This window comes from Narcine bancroftii, chromosome 6 (assembly GCF_036971445.1).
Source record: "Narcine bancroftii isolate sNarBan1 chromosome 6, sNarBan1.hap1, whole genome shotgun sequence".
NCBI lineage: Eukaryota > Metazoa > Chordata > Chondrichthyes > Torpediniformes > Narcinidae > Narcine > Narcine bancroftii.
In genome coordinates this window covers 18,145,037-18,164,372 of record NC_091474.1, presented here as the reverse complement: position 1 = coordinate 18,164,372, position 19,336 = coordinate 18,145,037, and the positions used below count along the sequence as shown (strand labels likewise).

The window sequence follows — 19,336 nt, the reverse complement described above, 5'->3', positions numbered from 1 at the left end:
GGGTTTTATGAAAGGGGGGAAACCAGCGCCGAAGAGGCTGATTCCGAGAGTGGCAGTCGAGCCGGGGTCAGGGGCTCAGCGCGGCCGAGGGGGCAGGAGCCCTGGGCGAGCTGTCGCCGGGGAAAGCCCGGGCTTGTGACCATGGCGCAGCAGCCCCTTGGGTAAGTGAGCGGCCTCAGTGGAGCCTGGCCAGGCCCATTGCAGGCTTAGGTTGAAAGCCTCATCTTGCAGCCCCTGGATAGGAATGCACTGTTCGGCCTTTCGTTTCTCGACTAGCCTCAAAAGCCGCTCGGCCCTTCGGGTCAACTGTTTTCCCTCTTGCCATCTGGTAGGAGGTACCGCAGCACCCGGGCATTGAAGTCCAGAATGGGCAACAGCTGTCTTTTTCTTCCCCCCACCCCCCAAGCTATCAGGCTCCTGAATTCCCAGAACGGAGGTGGACAGTGAACAGAAGGGGGCGGTGTGGGGGACGGGGGCGGTGTGGGGGACGGGGGCGGTGTGGGGGTGGTGACAGAAGACAGTGTCTTCATATTTCAATGTGTTTAACTATTCTAATTTATATTTATGTAAATATGCTCTCTAGTCCTGTGGAAATGCTATGCGAGCATGGTATGAATGATAAATAATAGCATTGAAGGAGGTTCAATGGAGTCCAACCTGTTCCTGTCTTACAATCTGATTGGCAATGATGCTATTTGCATGTCGGAGGTTCAATGGGACCTGGGTCTCTCTCTTAGTTCCATTCTGTACAACTAAGATTCCATTTTTTTTCTTCTTGTCAAAGCAGTAGATAGTGTTCCCAGTTCAAAAAAAATACAATAAATAACATCCAATTTGTCTCTACCTTCTGTGAACTAATTAGTTAAGACCACTCTAAAATGCTCCATTCCTACACAAGACCCTGCTCTGACATTCAATAAGATCATAGCTAATCTGGCTGTGGACTTGGCTCCACTTTGCTGCCTTCTCTCCATAACATTTAATTCCCTTGCTATGCAAAATCCATTTAACAATGTCTTCAACATATCCAATGACATATCCTTCACAGCTTCCTTGGGTTGAGAATGCCACAGGTTTGCTACTTTCTGGGATAAAGCAGTTATTCTTTTTCTCCATCTTATCTAGTCTCTTGAGGCTATGCCCCCTTAATGAGGCAGAGTCAGATTAAGGTATTGCAGGACCTGTAGCATTTATTTTAAAGGGGCCCTAAATTGTGCTGGCTGGCACATGAAAAAAAAAGGAATAGACAAGATGGAGGTAAGAAGAGTTTCCACTGGTAGGTTAGACTACAATTCAAGGCCAGATTAATACAGTGTGAGGGAGGTGTGATTGCCCCCCCCCCCCCCAACCAAGAGAGTTTCTGATGTTAACCCATCTTAATTATCCTTAACAAAATGATGCCAACTTTCTTTATATTCAGTGATTAACAATGGCATATCTTGGGAACATAAGCACCTATGGCAAGCCTGAAAGTGCCCTAGCGGGTTAAAAGTTGTACCCTTGCACATTTTGCACTTGCACTGAAATTGCACCTCCTCCCCCAGAACTTACTTACACGTTTTGTTAAAGCAAAGCTTACGGCAGTGGCTGGCTCAATGCGGGAACAATGGCCATCTTTGTCACTCATAATCTCCCATGCAGATGGAATTGGTTTGCAATTCCCTGGCGCTGGCAGGGAGTTAAGGGTAAAGAAGACGTCTATTGGTCCCGTATTGAGCCCTTCCCATGAGCTGCTGGGGTGGCCCCAGAGTGGCTCGATCATATGCCAGAGTGGTGCTCTGGTGAACTCTGGCAGCACTGCTCCCTTGCTGCCATGTTGGGAGTTAGATGGTCGGGGAAATGGTCAGTGCGAGGGGTGAGGTGAGAACAGTGCCCCCCCTTTTAAGAATAGTGTTTTTAGCCTATTATCACCTTTAATTGGAGTTATTAACACAGACCATCAGTTTGGTATCTCATCGCAGCTGCACAAAGATGAAAACAAAAATGTTTTTCACAATTCATAATATAAATGCGGGGACCCTTGAAAATCTGGTGTCCTTAGCATGTGCTACTTTCACTACTGTGTTAATCTGGCCTTGAATTGTAGTCTAACCTACCAGTGGAAACTCTTCTTACCTCCATCTTGTCTATTCCTTTCACAATTTTGTTTTTTTTCATAACCTACTTGTTCATTCTTCTGAATTCCAGGGAATATAATCCCATCTGATTCAATCTCCTCATAAGATAACCCTGCTCGTCTCTGGAATCTACATGGTGAATATTCTCTGCCCCACCTCCAAAGCCAGTACATCTTAAGTAAGGAGCCAAAACTGTATATATTACTCCTGGTGTGGCCTCACCAGTACCCAGTACCGTTTTATTAGAAAATCCCTGTTCTCAAATTCAATCCCTCTAACATTCCATTTGCCAACACAGAATGTAATGCTCTAATTTGGAGAGAAAACATTAGAATTACAACTTATTTTTGGATCCTTTTGTGGTGGGAAAGAAGAGATAAAAGGAGAGGTGTCTAATGGGAACATATGACATGGAAGGAGAGTGGTTAGTGGAGATAGAAGATTAGGGAGATCTGATTGACAGCAGTTCTTTCACAATAGGCCTTTTCAAACCACATTGTAAAATGGAGATTGCTTGGAAATTTTCACAGGAAGTCCGCAGTAAACTTGTGCTGTGAAAAAGTTGTCCTCGGAGTTTTAAATGGGTCCCTGGCCCTACCTGTGGCCCCAGGAAATTTTCCCAGACTACCCTCTTTCTGCAGTGTGAAGAACCAAATGGCCAGCAGGGAAGCCTTGTGACATCAGCGCTTGTGTGCTGTGTCACACAGGCGATTAAAGTTAAAATATACTTACTGCCTGACAACAGCGGGTCACTTCGACATGTCATGACAGTAGCACAATGTGGGATGAATGGCCGTCCTCATTAACCATAATCCCTCATGCAGCAGTATTTCCCAGAGTGAGGGGGGAGTGGGTGCGTGAATTTTCGACCTACCAGAGGGAAGAAGTGGGCGGGCGAGTGACTGACCGATGGGAGGGAGTGGGTGGATGAGAGACTGACTGATGGGAGGGAGGGAGCAGACAGGCAATCGACGGACCGGGTGGAGGGGGAACTGGTGTTCCATAACACATCAGTGGTTGAGGGCAGTACTCCCCCTAAATTACCAGGGAGGGCAAATTCCCAGGAACTTATTCCATGGTGTGAAAGGCCCAGAAGGTCCTAAATACCTCGGAATTTCTCTGGGGCAATGTAGAGTCACCGCTCACCTGCAGTGTGAAAATGCCTAATGTTGAAAAGGTAAGTAATGGAAGGGTATCAGTTTGCATAATCTCAATGAATGTTGTAGTGGATAATCCATTGAATGTGGAGGCAGGTTGGGTGAATGATAAGGATATGGGTAGCTCCATCCTTGTCTGACAGGGAGGATATGTCACCAAGATAGTGTAGGGAATAGTTGAGAGTAAATGAATATTAGTTGCTAATCTGTCCTCTGATATGAAGAAATGAGAGTTGGATATGGACCATATGTAAATGAGAAAAAGGTGTAAATTAACATTTCCTCCGTATTCCCAGAATTGCCCTTCCAGACACCCTTTAAGAATGTTCTTGGCTCTAGTATTTCATCTCCAACAACCATTATTGTAGCACTCAATAGATTCGTTAACTACTCTTTTACCTCTTCCTTTGCCACCATTCAGGAACCCAAACAATTCTTCCAGTGAAGATATATTTTACTTGCACTTCTTCCAGTGTTATATAGGACATTTGGAGCTCAAGATATAATCATGTCTGTGTTGCAGAAATGAAACCCAGACTAGGTGACTGCTTCTCAGAACAGTTCTCTCCACAAGTGTGACCTTCGAGTTTATCACTTGAATTCTCCTCCCCACTTCCAGGCTAACATTTAGCTTCAGCTTCCTGCATTACTCCAAAGATGCTGAATGTTGTCACTTCTATTTTCTGCTTTGTATCTGTGTCAATTGAATTTAATAATTTCCACCGATGTGACTATGCCTTCCTATTTTAATTTGTTCCTTTTATTTTTTTCACTTGTTTTTAATTGCAACTTTTGAAGCAGTATCCTTGACCTCCTTTTCCGCACTCTATCAAATTACCTCTCCACACTTGCTCTTTCTGTCACTTAAAAGGTTCTTGTGTTCTCACGTTTCTAAGTTCTGCTGAAGGATCCTTGACCTGCAAAGTCAACACAGATGTTGCTTGAATTGGTTTTGATTACCTCTGTAATGTACCTTTCCTAATCTTGCATGTGGGATATAGAATCAAGAAAATCTGTCGAGAAATTAGCTGAAGGACACACTGTCTGACACAAACAGTAAGCAATTTTTGAGAGTTAAAAAGAGCAGCATTCTATACTTGCCTGAATGAATTTAGCTTGAGCAACTCAAGACTTAGTCTGGACAAAAGGTTCAATATTCAAACCTCCAGCAGACTTTTTTTTGCTGCCCCAGATTACAGCATCATCAATCTCTTGAGTGACTCAAGATGCTTGACTATCTGGAAAAGCCGTTCTCAACTTTTTTTTTGCTATGGGCCTCTTAGGACTCTGCTCAAAGTTTATGGGTCCCCTTCCGTGAAGCAGTCAAGTTTAGTTGCTTTCTTCCCTACTTCTCCTACTGACTACATGCAAAACATATGATTTCAGTTCGTGTGTTTCCCCACCCCCCACCCCCCCCCCCAATATGTTGTGGCCTATTTAAAAGGGGGATGGAGAGAACACAGACTGACCAGACCTTTATAATCGCTGGGTAGAAATCCTGGAACTCCCAATCCAACAACACTGAGAATACCTTCTTCTAAAAGGTTGCTTACCACCACTACCTTCTTGAGGACTTTCTCGTGACAGGTAATGAATCCTGACATTGACAGTAGAGAATGGATGGATGGATTATTGTTTTATGTCACATCAAAGGAAATTGTATAAGAATAACAAAACTAGCTTGAAAGAGAAGAGTATAAACTACTCAGCCATGATCTTATTTTCTTATTTAATGATGATACTTGCTTGACGGACAGAAATGTCCCATTCCTGCGCCTAATTTGTACAAGTGTATCAAAGACAAGGCAGAAGATTTGGAGGTTACAGTTTCTTTGCCAGACGTTGTGTTGGTCATTCAAATTTGTTTTCCAGCACTTGGCCTGGTGATCTCTATGCTTTGGCCTAGAAGAAACTTGAAGCTTGCTGATCTATGTTATCTGCTGCATTTTGAGGTGTTCTTTCTTTTTTTGTGTGTGTGAAATATAGTGATGAACTGGACGAGCTTTCACAGGATTTGGATTGTGATGTTCCAGACCACAAAGATGCAAGTAAACTGTACAAAGTCAAATGGACTTCAGAAGAGGTATCTGCTCTGAAACCAGTGTTTATTTGTAAAGTATATACATTTAAGGTTACAAAATGGATACGATTTTAATACAGTATTTGGTATCTTTGTGATAGTGTGAAGAGAACTTGACATATATGTGAACTTGAAAGCATTTTTTCTTGATAACCTTCCTGTTAGTGAAATAAATTACACATGTATGGTATCTGATCATCACTTGGATTAATTTTTAAATGCTACCTTTGATAGAAGGATATGTTCTAACAGAAAGTTGAACCTTTTTCTGTACTTCCTGCACCTCCAGAGTTGATGAGTTTTACAGTATTTAAGTTGGTCCTATTCATTTGCATTTGGCCAATATCCTTCTATATTGTTCCAGTCTACATACCTATTTAAATGTCTTTTGAACATTACGATTGTACCTGCTTCTACCACTTCTGGCAGTTTGTTGCACCTACCTTCCACACATTGCCATAAATTTATGCCCTCTAGTTTTAGGCTCTCCTATCTTGGAAAAAAGACTGTGACCCTTAACTGTGTTCCCTCACTATTTTATATATATATATCTCTAGAAAGTCATCTTTGTTTCCCATGCACCACGGAGAAAAGTCCCAGCCTCTCCAACTGCCTTCTAATTTAAGCCCTCCTGTCCTTTTGAATTTTTTCTATACTTAATGACTCCTTTTCAATGACTGACATCCCAAATTCTCTACTCAATACTGACGGTATTATTTGGTATATCGACTTACTGATGAAGGCAAGTATGTAACTTGCCTTTTTCGAAGACCATAAAGTCATTCAACACCCCAAGACTGCTCTACCATTCAAATCTTGGCTGATGTACTTTTCCTCTCAACCCTTACCTTTGGATACCCATATTAATTAAGAACAACTTTACACATTCTAATGAAAATCTCCACAGCTGCTTGTAGCACAGAATTTCATAAATTCATTACCTTCTAGCTAAAGCAACATCTCATCTCTGTTCTAAAGGGATGTCCTTTTATTCTGAAGATGTACTCTGTGGTCCGAGATTCTTCCACTACCCTGTCCACCTTCCTCAGGGAACTATACACCTGTACCCCTCGGTAGCTCTGTTCCACAATGCTCTCCAGGTCCTTTCAATTTACTATACAGGTCCTACCTTGGTTTGACTTGCCAAAATGCATTATCTCACATTTACAGGAGGTAAATTTCATCCCCCATATCTTGGCCCACTCACCCATTTGATCTAGATCCTGTTGTAAACATAATCTTTCCTTCCACAATTTTGGAATCATCTGCAAACTTACTAACAGCCATGTTAACTACATTCATGGAGATGACAATGGAGGATCCTGCCTAGATCTCTGCAGTGCACCTTCAGTCACAGGCCTTCAATCTGAAAAACAATTCTCCATTACCACCCTCCAGCTGCTGACAACAAACTAGTCTTGTATCCAATTAGCTAGTTCACCTCCGATCCCTTGAAATCGAACCACTGGATTATTTCTGAAACATTTGTGTGTTTCCAAGATGCCACATGAGTCTGGAATTTGTTTTTTGGTAAGAACAAAATTCAGATTTGATCGTCTGTGGTTAAAATATGGCCATCAAGTGTGTGTTCAGTTATGACGCAGAATCCCAGTCGCAAGTTCTGTAAATGTGGCTGTGTGCTGAACTTGAATTATTGACCATGCAGGATATAATTTAATTGCTGTCATGTGCAACCTATCAAGAAGTTAAAGTGACCCTTGTTAATTTCAAGGGACTGTGAAGTCCATAGATTTGGATAAAGTTTAGCACAATCATACTTCAATGAATCTAACCAAATGTTTCTGCAACTTACCTGTTTAATCATAATATACCAGTGATGCTTGTGCCAGAGCAGCAAAATGGCAGAAGAGTATTTGGTCCTTGGCTCTTGTGTGATTTGTGATGCCATCTACTGATCTCAAATCATTGGGCACATATTAAGTCATCTATCTTTTCTCTGTGCATCAGTGTAATGGCTGATCTGTGTCTTTTTCCACAAGTGTGCCTTTTCTTCATACCCTGATCATCAAAATTCATTTAAGATTAACAGTTGACTTAGCATCAATTACAGTAGGCAGAAGAGAATTTCAAATTTCTTCCAGCTGTGTGCTTTCCAACTTCACACCTGAGAGGTTGGCTCAAATAGTGAGACAGTTCAAAATGATTTTGTCATGTCATAAAACCAGAAGTGTGATATTACACATAATTTCTGTTAGTCTATCATAAGGCAGACAAAGATTTGCTATCAGCCAAAACTGCCTAGTGCCCCTTACAGTCAGTGAAAGAGAAGTCAAAGAAAGTTTCCTCCCCCCCCTGCCCCAAAAGTCATGCCTCCAGTGCTCCTGCAGCCACACAGCCTTCAGTCCAAACTATCAGCAACCAGAACTCCAGATGCAAACCAGGAAGCCTCCAGCACCCTCTCACATTCTGGTTCCAATACCTGGTCCCCCTTTATCCAGCCTGCAGCTTGGTGTGAGTCATTTGACTCTAGTCGCCCACATCTTGCATGGATTCCTTGCACCGAGTCACCAACAGGTCGCTGCCTGTGTGTTCTTCAGCCTCCTTGTCCCTCACTGGCCTGCTGCTGTGATCACTGTCCTGTGGGTCATCTCCTCTGTTTCTCCTTTTCAAATGGGGGTTCTCCCATTTACTGTGCCCTGCGCCAGTCCTCTGCTTCCCTGGGGCCTGCATCCCCTCGTGCCCTCTGCTGATCATAGGTGCTGCCACCTTGGACGCAGATCCATGGTTGCAGGATTTTAAATTAAACCACCATCCACTCCTTTAACAGGCTATTCAAAGCCTTTGCAGAGCCAACTGCAATCAGACCAGGCAGTTGAACCCCGTGAGGGAACACTGAGTCTGTTTCCTGCATGTCCACACCAGTGGCAGAGTTATTGCAGTTTTGGCAGGGCTGCCATTTTTTTAATCCCCTCATCCTGGAGTCATTTTTTTTATATTTCCCCCCCCCCTCATCCTGGAGCTTCCAGTGGAAATGGTTTCTCCCTGTCTAATTAGTTCCTTTTAATATCTTGAAAATGTATCAATTAAATCATCTGTCTTTTAAATTCCTGAGACTTCAGTCCTAGTTTGAATCATAGAATCAGAAATTTTCAGCACAGGTACATGTTTATTTGGCCCACCTCACCTATACCATCTGTACATGCTAATCTCATTTACTTGCATGAGCCTCTTATGTTCATACATCTTTCCTATCCAAGTACAGGTATACCCCGTTTTATGAATACTCGCTTTACAAAAATTTGCTTTTACAAAGAAACCTGTGTTCGCTTTTACAAAAATACCCTTCAATAGTAGTGAATGGGTTTCTGCTTTACACCATTTCAACTTATGAAAGGTTTCATAGAAACCCTCTAGTTTCGTAAAGTGGGGTGTACCCATACCTGTCCAAATACCTTTTCAAACATTGTAGTTATATTTGCTTGTTCTGGATACTCGCTTTCCTCTGTGAAAAACCTTGCCATTTGGATTTCCTTTAAATTCCTCTCTCACCTTAAACCTGTGTTCTCTAGTTCTGGACTCCTGCAATGCAGGGGGGGGGGGAAAAAAATTCTGAATATCTGTCCTATCTACAACCCTCATAATTTTATAGACATTCATAAGACATTCATTTGAAAATAGAGTCGGGTAAGCAGCATCAAAACAGGCCTCTTGGCCCACCTTGTCTGTGTTGGCCATAGTACATAGCTATACTAATCCCATTTGCTAGCATTAATTCTACACCACTCCACACCTTGCTCATTCAAGTGCTTCTTAAATGTTGTTACTATTCCTGCCTCGATCTTTTCTAGCAGATCACTCCAGAAAATATATGGAAAATGTATTCCTCAACCTATGAAAGACTATTAGAAATCCAATTTATCCAATCTCCCTTTACAAATACATCCTCCATTCCAGGAATCATCTTGGTATATCTCCTCTATACTCTCTATTGCTATTACATCCTTCCTATAGTGTGACAACCATTATTAGAGACTTTTACACAGCCACGGAACAGAAAATTTCTGCTCCGGTGGCAGTGCAAAAAATGTTGGGATGGAATTTGCATAAAAATTCCATCCCATAATTTTTCCACTCGTACTCCATGTTTTTACAGAGCGGCTGCAATGTAAATCGACCGCAGCCACTCTATAAGAAACAAGGTTAATGAATATGACATTCCCCCTCCGACAAACTGCAATGCAGAAAGGCTGTGTAAAAGTTCCTCTGTGTAAATGACCACATTGGGACACACTGGAGGTAAATATGCTAATTTTTTCAGAATTCTGAAGTTTCTGTGGGGAAAAAAAATGCCCATTGTTTGCTTTATCTCTTTTATTGACTTGCAAATCTACTCTGCATTCCTTTGAGTTCCTCCTAAGAAATGTTTGCATTTCTCCTAATGTAAATTGAGCAAGGCCCTGTTTGGATATAGCAAAACATTCTCTCTTTGGCTTGGCTTCGCGGACGAAGATTTATGGAGGGGTAATGTCCACGTCAGCTGCAGGCTCGTTTGTGGCTGACAAGTCCGACGCGGGACAGGCAGACACGGTTGCAGGGGAAAATTGGTTGGTTGGGGTTGGGTTTTTCCTCCTTTGCCTTTTGTCAGTGAGGTGGGCTCTGCGGTCTTCTTCCAAGAAGGTTGCTGCCCGCCAAACTGTGAGGCGCCAAGATGCACGGTTTGAGGCGATATCAGCCCACTGGCGGTGGTCAATGTGGCAGGCACCAAGAGATTTCTTTAGGCAGTCCTTGTACCTCTTCTTTGGTGAATCTCTGTCACGGTGGCCAGTGGAGAGCTCGCCATAGAACACGATTTTGGGAAGGCGATGGTCCTCCATTCTGGAGACGTGACCCACCCAGCGCAGCTGGATCTTCAGCAGCGTGGACTCGATGCTGTCGACCTCTGCCATCTCGAGTACTTCGACGTTAGGGATGAAGGTGCTCCGATGGATGTTGAGGATGGAGCGGAGACAGCGCGGGTGGAAGCGTTCTAGGAGCCGTAGGTGATGCCGGTAGAGGAAAACATTATCCTATCCTGAATATCAGCATTTCATGAACCCTTTTGCTTTATTATCTGGCTATGACATTTTAATGCCTAATGCAGTTGCATTTCTACTACTTCTAGCTTTTGGTCACTTAGGAAAACTTTGATCTGTATGTTTTTGAACCAAAGGATAGAGAACATAGGATATTCGAGCACCAAAACAGACCCCTTTGGCCCTTCTAGTCTATACTGAACCATTTTTTTTTTTTTTTGCCTGGTCCCACTGACCTGCACCCAACAAGTAGACCTCCATACCACTCTATCCAAATTCTTAAATGTTAAAATAGAGCCCGCATTCACTACTTCACCTGCCAGCTTGTTCCACATTCACCATTCTCTGAATGAAGTTCACCCTAAACATTTCCCCTTTCACTCTTAAACTCATGTCCTCTGGTTTATACCTTACCTACCCTCAGTGGAAAAAGCCTATCGGCATTTACTCTGTCAATCCCCCTCATAATTTTAAATACTTCTATCAAATCTCCCATCATTATTCTACGATCCAGAGAATAAAGTCCTAACTGTCATGATAATGAATATGCGTGAGGTGTATTCACCTGACCGGAAGTAACGTGGTATGAGAGAGGGAGAAGAGCACGAAATGGAGGAACAATGAAAGCTGGAGAATAAAGACACGGAGATGTTGAACTGGTAAAACTTGCGTTATTAGTGTTATTAACTTCACATTTCGGGCCACAAATGTGACATTGGTGACGAGGATTAAAACAACAACGTTTTGGAACTTAAATGTGATAAGAATTTTGATTTTTGATTCGGTGGCTTTGGGCTGAAAAAAGTTTCCTCACAGAAGCTAATTTTTTAACACTTCGAGGTGTTCCTCATTTTGACCCGACTGGTGATGCAAGCACTGTAAGTGTCAAGTGGAAGGCATGGCTGGAAGAATTTGAAGCCTACGCCGACAGTTGTGGCCTATTTCTCGATAGCGGTACGGTGGAACAAAAAGCTCAGAGAAGGGCGTTACTTCTTTTCACCGCAGGACCCGCAGTTCGGGAAACTTTTAAGACACTTTTGAATACAGGAAGGAAGGATGAATACCGGAAAGCGGTCGATGCATTGAATGCACACTATGTAGTGACACCGAATGCTACATTTCAACGCCATTTGTTTCGGAGAACGAGACAAGAAGATGGCCAGACAATTGCTCAGTACGTGACGAGACTACGCCAGCTAGCCAAAATTAAAGAGTTGATAGAGCAAGACATTATTGAACCTGTGGAACATTCGACGCAATGGGTTAGCCCAGTAGTGATTGTGCCCAAACCAAATGGTGACATAAGACTGTGTTGATATGAGAATGGCCAATGAAGCTATAATTCGAGAACGACACCCTATACCAACAGTGGAGGAAATACTTCAAGAGTTAACTACCAGTAAGATATTCTCAAAAATTGATTTAAAATGGGGCTATCATCAATTAGAGCTGGACCCAGAATCCCGAGACGTAACAACATTTGTGACTCACTGTGGATTGTACCGATACAAAAGACTATCGTTCGGCATTAATGCAGCTTCTGAGATCTACCAATATGAAATCCATCGAGTGATTCAAGGCATTCCTGGAGTTGCCAACATTTCTGACGACATCATAGTCCATGCACCCACCAAGGAGGAGCATGACAGACGGTTGAGGCGTGTACTATCTAGACTACAGGAGGCAGGCCTTACCGTGAATGGAAACAAGTGCCAGTTCGGTGTGTCAGAAATGGACTTCATGGGACACAGACTTACACGGGAAGGACTAAACCCAGCAGAGGCCAAGGTGAAGGCTATTGCAGATGCACGTGCACCCCAGAACGCAACGGAGGTGAGGAGTTTCCTAGGATTGGTCAATTATTGCGCAAAGTTCATCCCTAATTTTGCTACAGTGGCAGAACCACTAAGGAAACTAACCAGGAAAGGTGTACCATTTCATTTTGGATCGGAGCAGAAAAAGCATTCACAATGCTGAAGCAAAGTCTGACAGATGCTGATACTCTTGGATATTATGATCCGGCTGCACCAACCAAAGTCATAGCGGATGCTAGTCCTGTTGGTTTAGGAGCCGTGTTGGTACAGATACATGAGGTAGGACCAAGAATCATTGCCTACGCCAGCAGATCGTTGTCAGATGTGGAAAGAAGATATTCTCAGACAGAGAAAGAAGCACTCGGACTTGTATGGGCCTGTGAGAGTTTCCATGCATATTTGTATGGCATTGAATTTGAACTCATCACAGATCATAAACCATTAGAGGTGATCTATGCCGCTAGATCCAAACCGTGTGCCAGAATAGAGCGATGGGTACTCTGACTCCAACCCTACAAGTACAAAGTAGTTCACATTGCTGGCAAAGCAAACATTGCTGATCCGCTGTCCAGATTGGTGAAGGATGGAGGCCCACAATCCAAGTCAGAATTGGGGACAGAAGCAGAGAGCTTTGTACGCTTCATAGCTATTCAGTCGACACCGAAAGCTGTGACCACGAAGGAAGTCGAGAGAGAGTCCGAACATGACCCAGAACTCATGAAAGTGAGAAAATGTATCTAGAGTGGACAATGGGACAAGTGTACTCACAAGGCTTACATTCCCATTAGAGACGAACTTTGTTGCATCGGACAGTGTGTATTGAGAGGTTGTAGATTGGTGATACCACAGAGGTTGAGACCGAAGATTGTATCCTTAGCTCATGAAGGACACCTAGGTATTGTTGGTACCAAGCAAAACCTCAGGAGTAAAGTATGGTGGCCAGGTTGTGATAAAGACACAGAGAAATTCGTCAAAACTTGCCATGGATGTCAAATCACAAGTAGGAGTAATCCTCCAGAGCCGATTCGGAGTACGCAACTCCCGACAGGACCGTGGATCGACGTAGCCGTTGATTTTCTTGGACCTTTACCGACTGGTGAATCAATCATGGTAGTGATAGATTACTACAGCAGATACTATGAGTACGTTGTGATGAGGTCCACGACCACAGAAAAAACAATACAAGCATTAGCAGAGATCTTCGCAAGATATGGATTGCCTGTTACGCTATACTCTGACAATGGTCCACAATTCATTTCAGAGACATTTGCTGAATACATGAGGACCACAGGTATCCACCATCATAAAGTAACTCCGAAATGGCCGCAAGCCAACGGGGAAGTAGAGAGACAAAATCAGTCCATTGAAAAATGATTACGGATTGCTCACGCAGAAGGACAAAATTGGCGAGAAGCATTGCTATCTTATGTGGCTGTCTATCGGGCAACGCCCCATGCAACCACAGGAAGAATTCCTGCAGAAGCATTTTTTTGGGAGAAAAATCCGCACAAAAATGCCCGAAATAAAGGAAATCTGGGACGACCAGGAGATGAGGGACCACGATGCTGAAAAGAAAGGAGCAGCAAAGCTGTACACAGATTCGAGACGTGGAGCCAGGTACTCAGACATCATGCCCGGAGATAATGTTCTGGTGAGGCATGAGGTAAGCTAGACACACCTTATTACCATCAACCCTACACTGTCGTATCCAGAAGTGGCAGTATTGTAACAGTCAAGTCTCCGGCTGGAGTCCTGTACAAAAGAAATGTGTCAGGTGTAAAAAGGTACCAGTCCAGAGAGACATCGAGCGAGGAGGTTGAAAGTCCAATACGAGATGCTCAACCTGAGAGACCAGATGATGTTCCCGAGGCGGTTACCAGCATTCCTGATGAAGTGACTAGAGGGCCAGAAGCACCCGAGGTTGTGGCAAGCAGTGTTTCCGACGCTGAGAGTGAACAACCGAGTAGCCACGATAGTGTCGCAGGAAAGCCGAAACGAGACAGGAAAGTGCCTAAACGATACGAAGACTTTGTGCCGTATTTCTAAGTGTGTGACAGTTGGATTGATAAAAGAACATTGGGACAGTGATTTAATCTTATATCAAAGTGCGTGTTTGAGTGCTGAATTTAGTACATTTTAGTTAGTTGAGTTATTGTATTACAGTTAGTTACAACATGTTCATGTTACATTGTGTGTAGAAGGAGTTTGAATTTGTTTGTTTGTTGGACATTGTTTGTTGGTTCCGAGGGATATTGATAAGGTGATGGTGTTTACATTTCAATATTGAGGTGTAAAGTTTATTTCTGGTAAAAGGAGGGATGTCATGATAATGAATATGCATGAGATGTATTCACCTGACCGGAAGTCACGTGGTATGAGAGAGGGAGAAGAGTGTGAAATGGAGGAACAATGAAAGCTGGAGAATAAAGACACGGAGATGTTTAACTGGTAAAACTTGCGTTATTAGTGTTATTAACTTCACATTTCGGGCCACAAATGTGACACTAACCTGTTTAACCTTATCCTGTAACTCAGTTCTTGAAGTCTGGGCAACATCCTAGTCAATCTTCTCTACACTCTATCTTATTGATATCTTTCCTGTAGTTAGGTGACCAAAACTGCACACAATACTCCAAATGTGAATGTCTTGTACAACTTTACCATAACATCCAAACTCGTATTCAAAATAGTTTGATTTATGAAGGCCAATATGCCAGAAGCTCTCTTTACAACCTATGATGCCATTTTCAAGGTATTATGTACAGTATCTGTATTCCCAGATCCACACCCATAAGTGACCTACTATTTATCATGCATGTGTCCTTTCTTGGTTTGTCTTTCCAAAATGCAACCCCTCACACTTTTCCACCCAGCTCAAAATAAGTTGCCTTAAGTTCCAATGGCAACCTTGGTTTTCAGTTTCTCACGAGGGATTTTATGGAATGTTTTTGATGAATTCATTAGACATTCCCCTGCCAACTACCAAAAAATCTATTGGGTATGAGTTGCATTTGCATATCCATCTGATTAACCAAAAGTTAGCAGTCACTTTAGCCTTAATTACAGATTCCAGTAAATTCCTGATAATGTTTCCATTTCTTGCCCTCTTGAATAACAGATAAACAATTTCACAATTAAAAGAACCAGTTAAGAAATTAAATTTTCGTGGAGTGGTTGGCGTAGCGGTCAGCACAACGCTTTTATAGTGCCAGCGATTTGGACCTTGTTTGAATTCTGAGCTATCAGTAAGAAGTTTGTATGTTCTCCCTGTGTCTACATGGGGTTTCCTCGTGGGCTCCAATTTCCTCTCACTGGTGTAAATTGGGCAGCATGGACTCCAAGGCCGAAATTGCCTATGTCTAAATTTAAATTGGAACATTAAAGTTTAAGGCATCTGCATTGTCCTTTTTTTGCTTCCTTCAAAAAAAAAACTGGGAAGTGGATATTATTTTCAGCACTTATTTGTATTGACTGCTTAATGCAAGAAGTTCACATGTTTGTCAGTGATCTGTTTCTAATATACTGAAAATGGATTTGGCAGTGAAAGGCATTTTTAACTAGCTGTTGTGATGTTAATTTAAAAAAAACATTTTTTGTTTTAAAGAAGCTGTTAATGGTATCACTTGCCTGGATAAGGCTATGTACCAACATAAGAATACAGTTTAAAAACATTGGTAAATGATTTACAATTACAGTTTATTGAGGAGATTTTCATTTTAAAGCCCCTCATTGGAGCATATTGCATAGTTCCAGTTTAATACAACATTTCCTAATGTATTAGCTGAATCTAATATAGAGTATGGCACTTCTCTACCTTGTTCCCACAATTTCTTTGGCTCGAACATCTTGTAATAGCTTGCTGCAAAGCTCTATTAATACATACTGTATTATCTTAGTGGTTATAAGAGGCACCAACAAACTATTATAGGGGTTTAAGTTAAACTTTTTACTTTTGTATAGGATGAAAGGTTGAAGAAGCTGATGAAGCAAATTGGCAAAAATGACTGGAAACTTATAGCAAGTAATTTCTCAGTAAGTATCTTCCTAGCTGTGGAATTTAAAGCTAGTCTCTCATACTGGTTCTTGAGAAAATCTGATCTTGTGCACTACCCTCCCCATAGTGTATGTGAAGATCTCAGAAACCAGATTTATGAATTAAACTTATTCTGGAATAGGCCTAAGAAAAAAAAAAAATTAAATCTATTTTCAAGAAATTGTCAAGCCCGTTCTTTGGTAGAGCAGGGACTAAACTTTGTGCAATCTATAACAATTGTATTCTACTTTGTTTTGCTCTTTATAGCAATAAACACAAGATCCCTATAAAAGCTGCCTTTAGGTCGAGTGATCTATTTCTTCAGAAGATGTGATAGCCTCTTAAACTTGGTCTTAATTCATTTACTGCTTTGGTAGAATGTGACTTTGCTTAATATGGTGTGGAATGAGCTTGTTTAGTTTGCTGATAATTTCCATTTCTTGCCTTGCTGCTTGGAAGGTATCTACAATTTGCAGTCTTGATCTTTGGCTCTAGGAATGGTTGCTGCAAGAAACTGGGTGTGCTTCTTTGGTGATGTAAGTGCGCTATTCTGAGCTATAGGTTACAATATTGGAAGGCCATATCTCAAATGCTACGCATTCACATCGTGCACCCAACTCTTTTTTAAAAATAGTTCTATTTGCTTCATTGCTTATCTGAAAACTTTCAATAATATTCTCCTACCAATTACTTTATGAGCAATGCTTAATGCAGTTTTAATACTTGTATCTTTTCAGTCATGCAAAATTTTAAAATTTCTTTCAATCACAATTACACCTTGCTCCCAACTAACCTGTTTATTTAGTAAGGATTTCTGCAGAATAATGTTAGACATTACCATATAACGACTTAGAGCACAGAACAGGCCAGTTCGGCCCTACTAGTCCATGCTGTAACAAATTCCCACCCTCCTAGTCCCACTGGCTAGCACCCAGTCCATACCCCTCCAGTCTTCTCCTATCCATGTAACTATCCAGTCTTTCCTTAAATGTAACCAATGATCCCGCCTCGACCACGTCAGTCGGAAGCTCATTCCACATCCCTACCACCCTTTGCGTAAAGAAATTTCCCCTCATGTTCCCCTTATAATTTTCCACCTTCAATCTTAAACCATGCCCTCTAGCTTGAATCTCCCCCACTCTTAATTGAAAAAGCCTATCCACGTTTACTCTGTCTGTCCCTTTTAAAATCTTAAACACTTCTATCAAGTCCCCTCTCAATCTTCTACGCTCCAGAGAAAAAACCCCAGTCTGCACAACCTTTCCCTGTAACTCAAACCTTGAAATCCTGTCAACATTCTCGTGAACCTTCTCTGCACTCTCTCTATTTTGTTTATATCTTTCCTATAATTTAGTGAACAAAACTGTACACAGTACTCCAAATTTGGCCTCACCAATGCCTTGTACAATTTCATCATAACCTCCCTACTCTTCAATTCAATTTATGAAGGCCAACATTCCAAATGCCTTCTTCACCACACCATCTACCTGAGTATCAGCCTCGAGGGTATTATTTACCATCACTCCTAAATCCCTTTGTTATTCTGCACATCTCAATAGCCTACCATTTAATGCATATGACCTATTTAGATTTGCTTTTCCAAAATGTAGCACCTCACATTTCTCAGCCCACACCTCCAGCCTTCCTAAATCACTTTTTAATCTACAGTAATCTTCCTCACTGTCCACAACACCACCAATCTTTGTATTATTCACAAACTTGCTTATCCAATTCTCCACCCCTACTTCCAGATCGTTAATATATATATAACAAACAATAGTGAACCGAGGACCGATCCCTGAGGAACTCCACTAGTCACCGGCCTCCAATTGGACAAACAATTTTCTACCACTATTCTCTGACACCTCCCATCCAACCATTGCTGAATCCATTTCACTACCTCCTCATTTATACCCAATGCCTCCACTTTTTTTCCTAACCTCTTGTGGGGAACTTTGTCAAAAGCTTTACTAAAGTCTAAATAGACAACATCCACAGCTTTCCCTTCATCGACCTTTTTTGTCAAGCATGATCTACCCCTGACAAAACCATGCTGATTACTCCCTAGCAATCCCTTTACCTCCAAATATTTGTAAATACCATCCCTCAGAACACTTTCCATCAACTTGCCCACCATAGACGTCAGACTCACAGGCCTATAATTCCCAGGTTTATATTTAGACCCTTTCTTAAACAGTGGAACCACATGCGCCACCCTCCAATCCTTTGGCACTACCCCCGTGGCCAGTGACATCCTAAATATCTCTGTTAATGGCCACACTATCTGTCCACTAGCCTCCCTGAGTGTCCTTGGGAATATTTTGTCCAGTCCCGGAGATTTATCCACCTTTATCTTTTTCCACACAGGCATTACTACCTCCTCGGTTATCCTTATATGCTTCATGGCCTCCCCACTATTTTTCTTTACCTCAAATGGTATTCCCTACTGAATACCGAGGCAAAGAAATCATTCAAAATTTCCCCCACTTCCTCTGACTTCTCACTCAGCCTACCCTCGCTATCTACAAGGGGTCCAATTTTATCCCTCACTAATCTTTTACTTTTAATGTACTTATAGAAACCCTATGGATTTATTTTTACTCTGTCTGCCAAAGCCTCTTTGTGCCTTTTTTTTGTCTTTCTAATTTCTTTCTTAAGATTCCTTCTACACTCCTTGTAGTCCTTCTTCAAATTGTCAGCTCCCTGTTCTTTATACCTCTTGTACACCTCCCTTTTTCTCCTATCCAAATTTCCAATATTCCTCGAAAACCAAGCCTCCCTATGACTTCCAGCCTTTCCTTTGATCCTCACTGGGACATAACTACTCTGTACCCTCAAAATTTCTTTTTTGAATATCCTCCATTTTTCATTTACACCCTCACCTGAAAATATCCTGTCCCACTCAATACTCCCCAAATCCCTTCTTATTCCTTCGAAATTTGCTCTTCTCCAATCCAGAACCTCAACTTTAGGCCCCTCCTTGCTCTTCCCTAAAACTACCTTAAAACTAACAGAATTATGATCACTAGACCCAATTGGATCTCCAACATTAATGTCTGATACCTGACCTAGCTCGTTCCCTAACAGGAGATCCAGTATTAC

At 42.0% G+C, this 19,336-nt stretch overlaps 1 protein-coding gene across 4 annotated transcripts in view; it reads left to right on the top strand.

Moving 5' to 3' along the window:
• Positions 1-21: 21 nt before the first annotated feature.
• The window catches only part of mybl2b (v-myb avian myeloblastosis viral oncogene homolog-like 2b), a 41,217-nt gene continuing 21,902 nt past the window's right edge, over positions 22-19,336 (top strand). For 3 of the 4 annotated variants that reach the window (XM_069888165.1, XM_069888164.1, XM_069888167.1), the window contains exons 1-3: positions 22-161; positions 5,261-5,357; positions 16,162-16,233. In XM_069888165.1, coding sequence (XP_069744266.1) covers positions 142-161; positions 5,261-5,357; positions 16,162-16,233 — 189 coding nt within the window. In that variant the 5' untranslated portion in view covers positions 22-141. Of the gene's footprint in view, positions 162-3,215; positions 3,295-5,260; positions 5,358-16,161; positions 16,234-19,336 lie in introns of those variants that run through there. The other variant, XM_069888166.1, reaches the window with a different exon arrangement.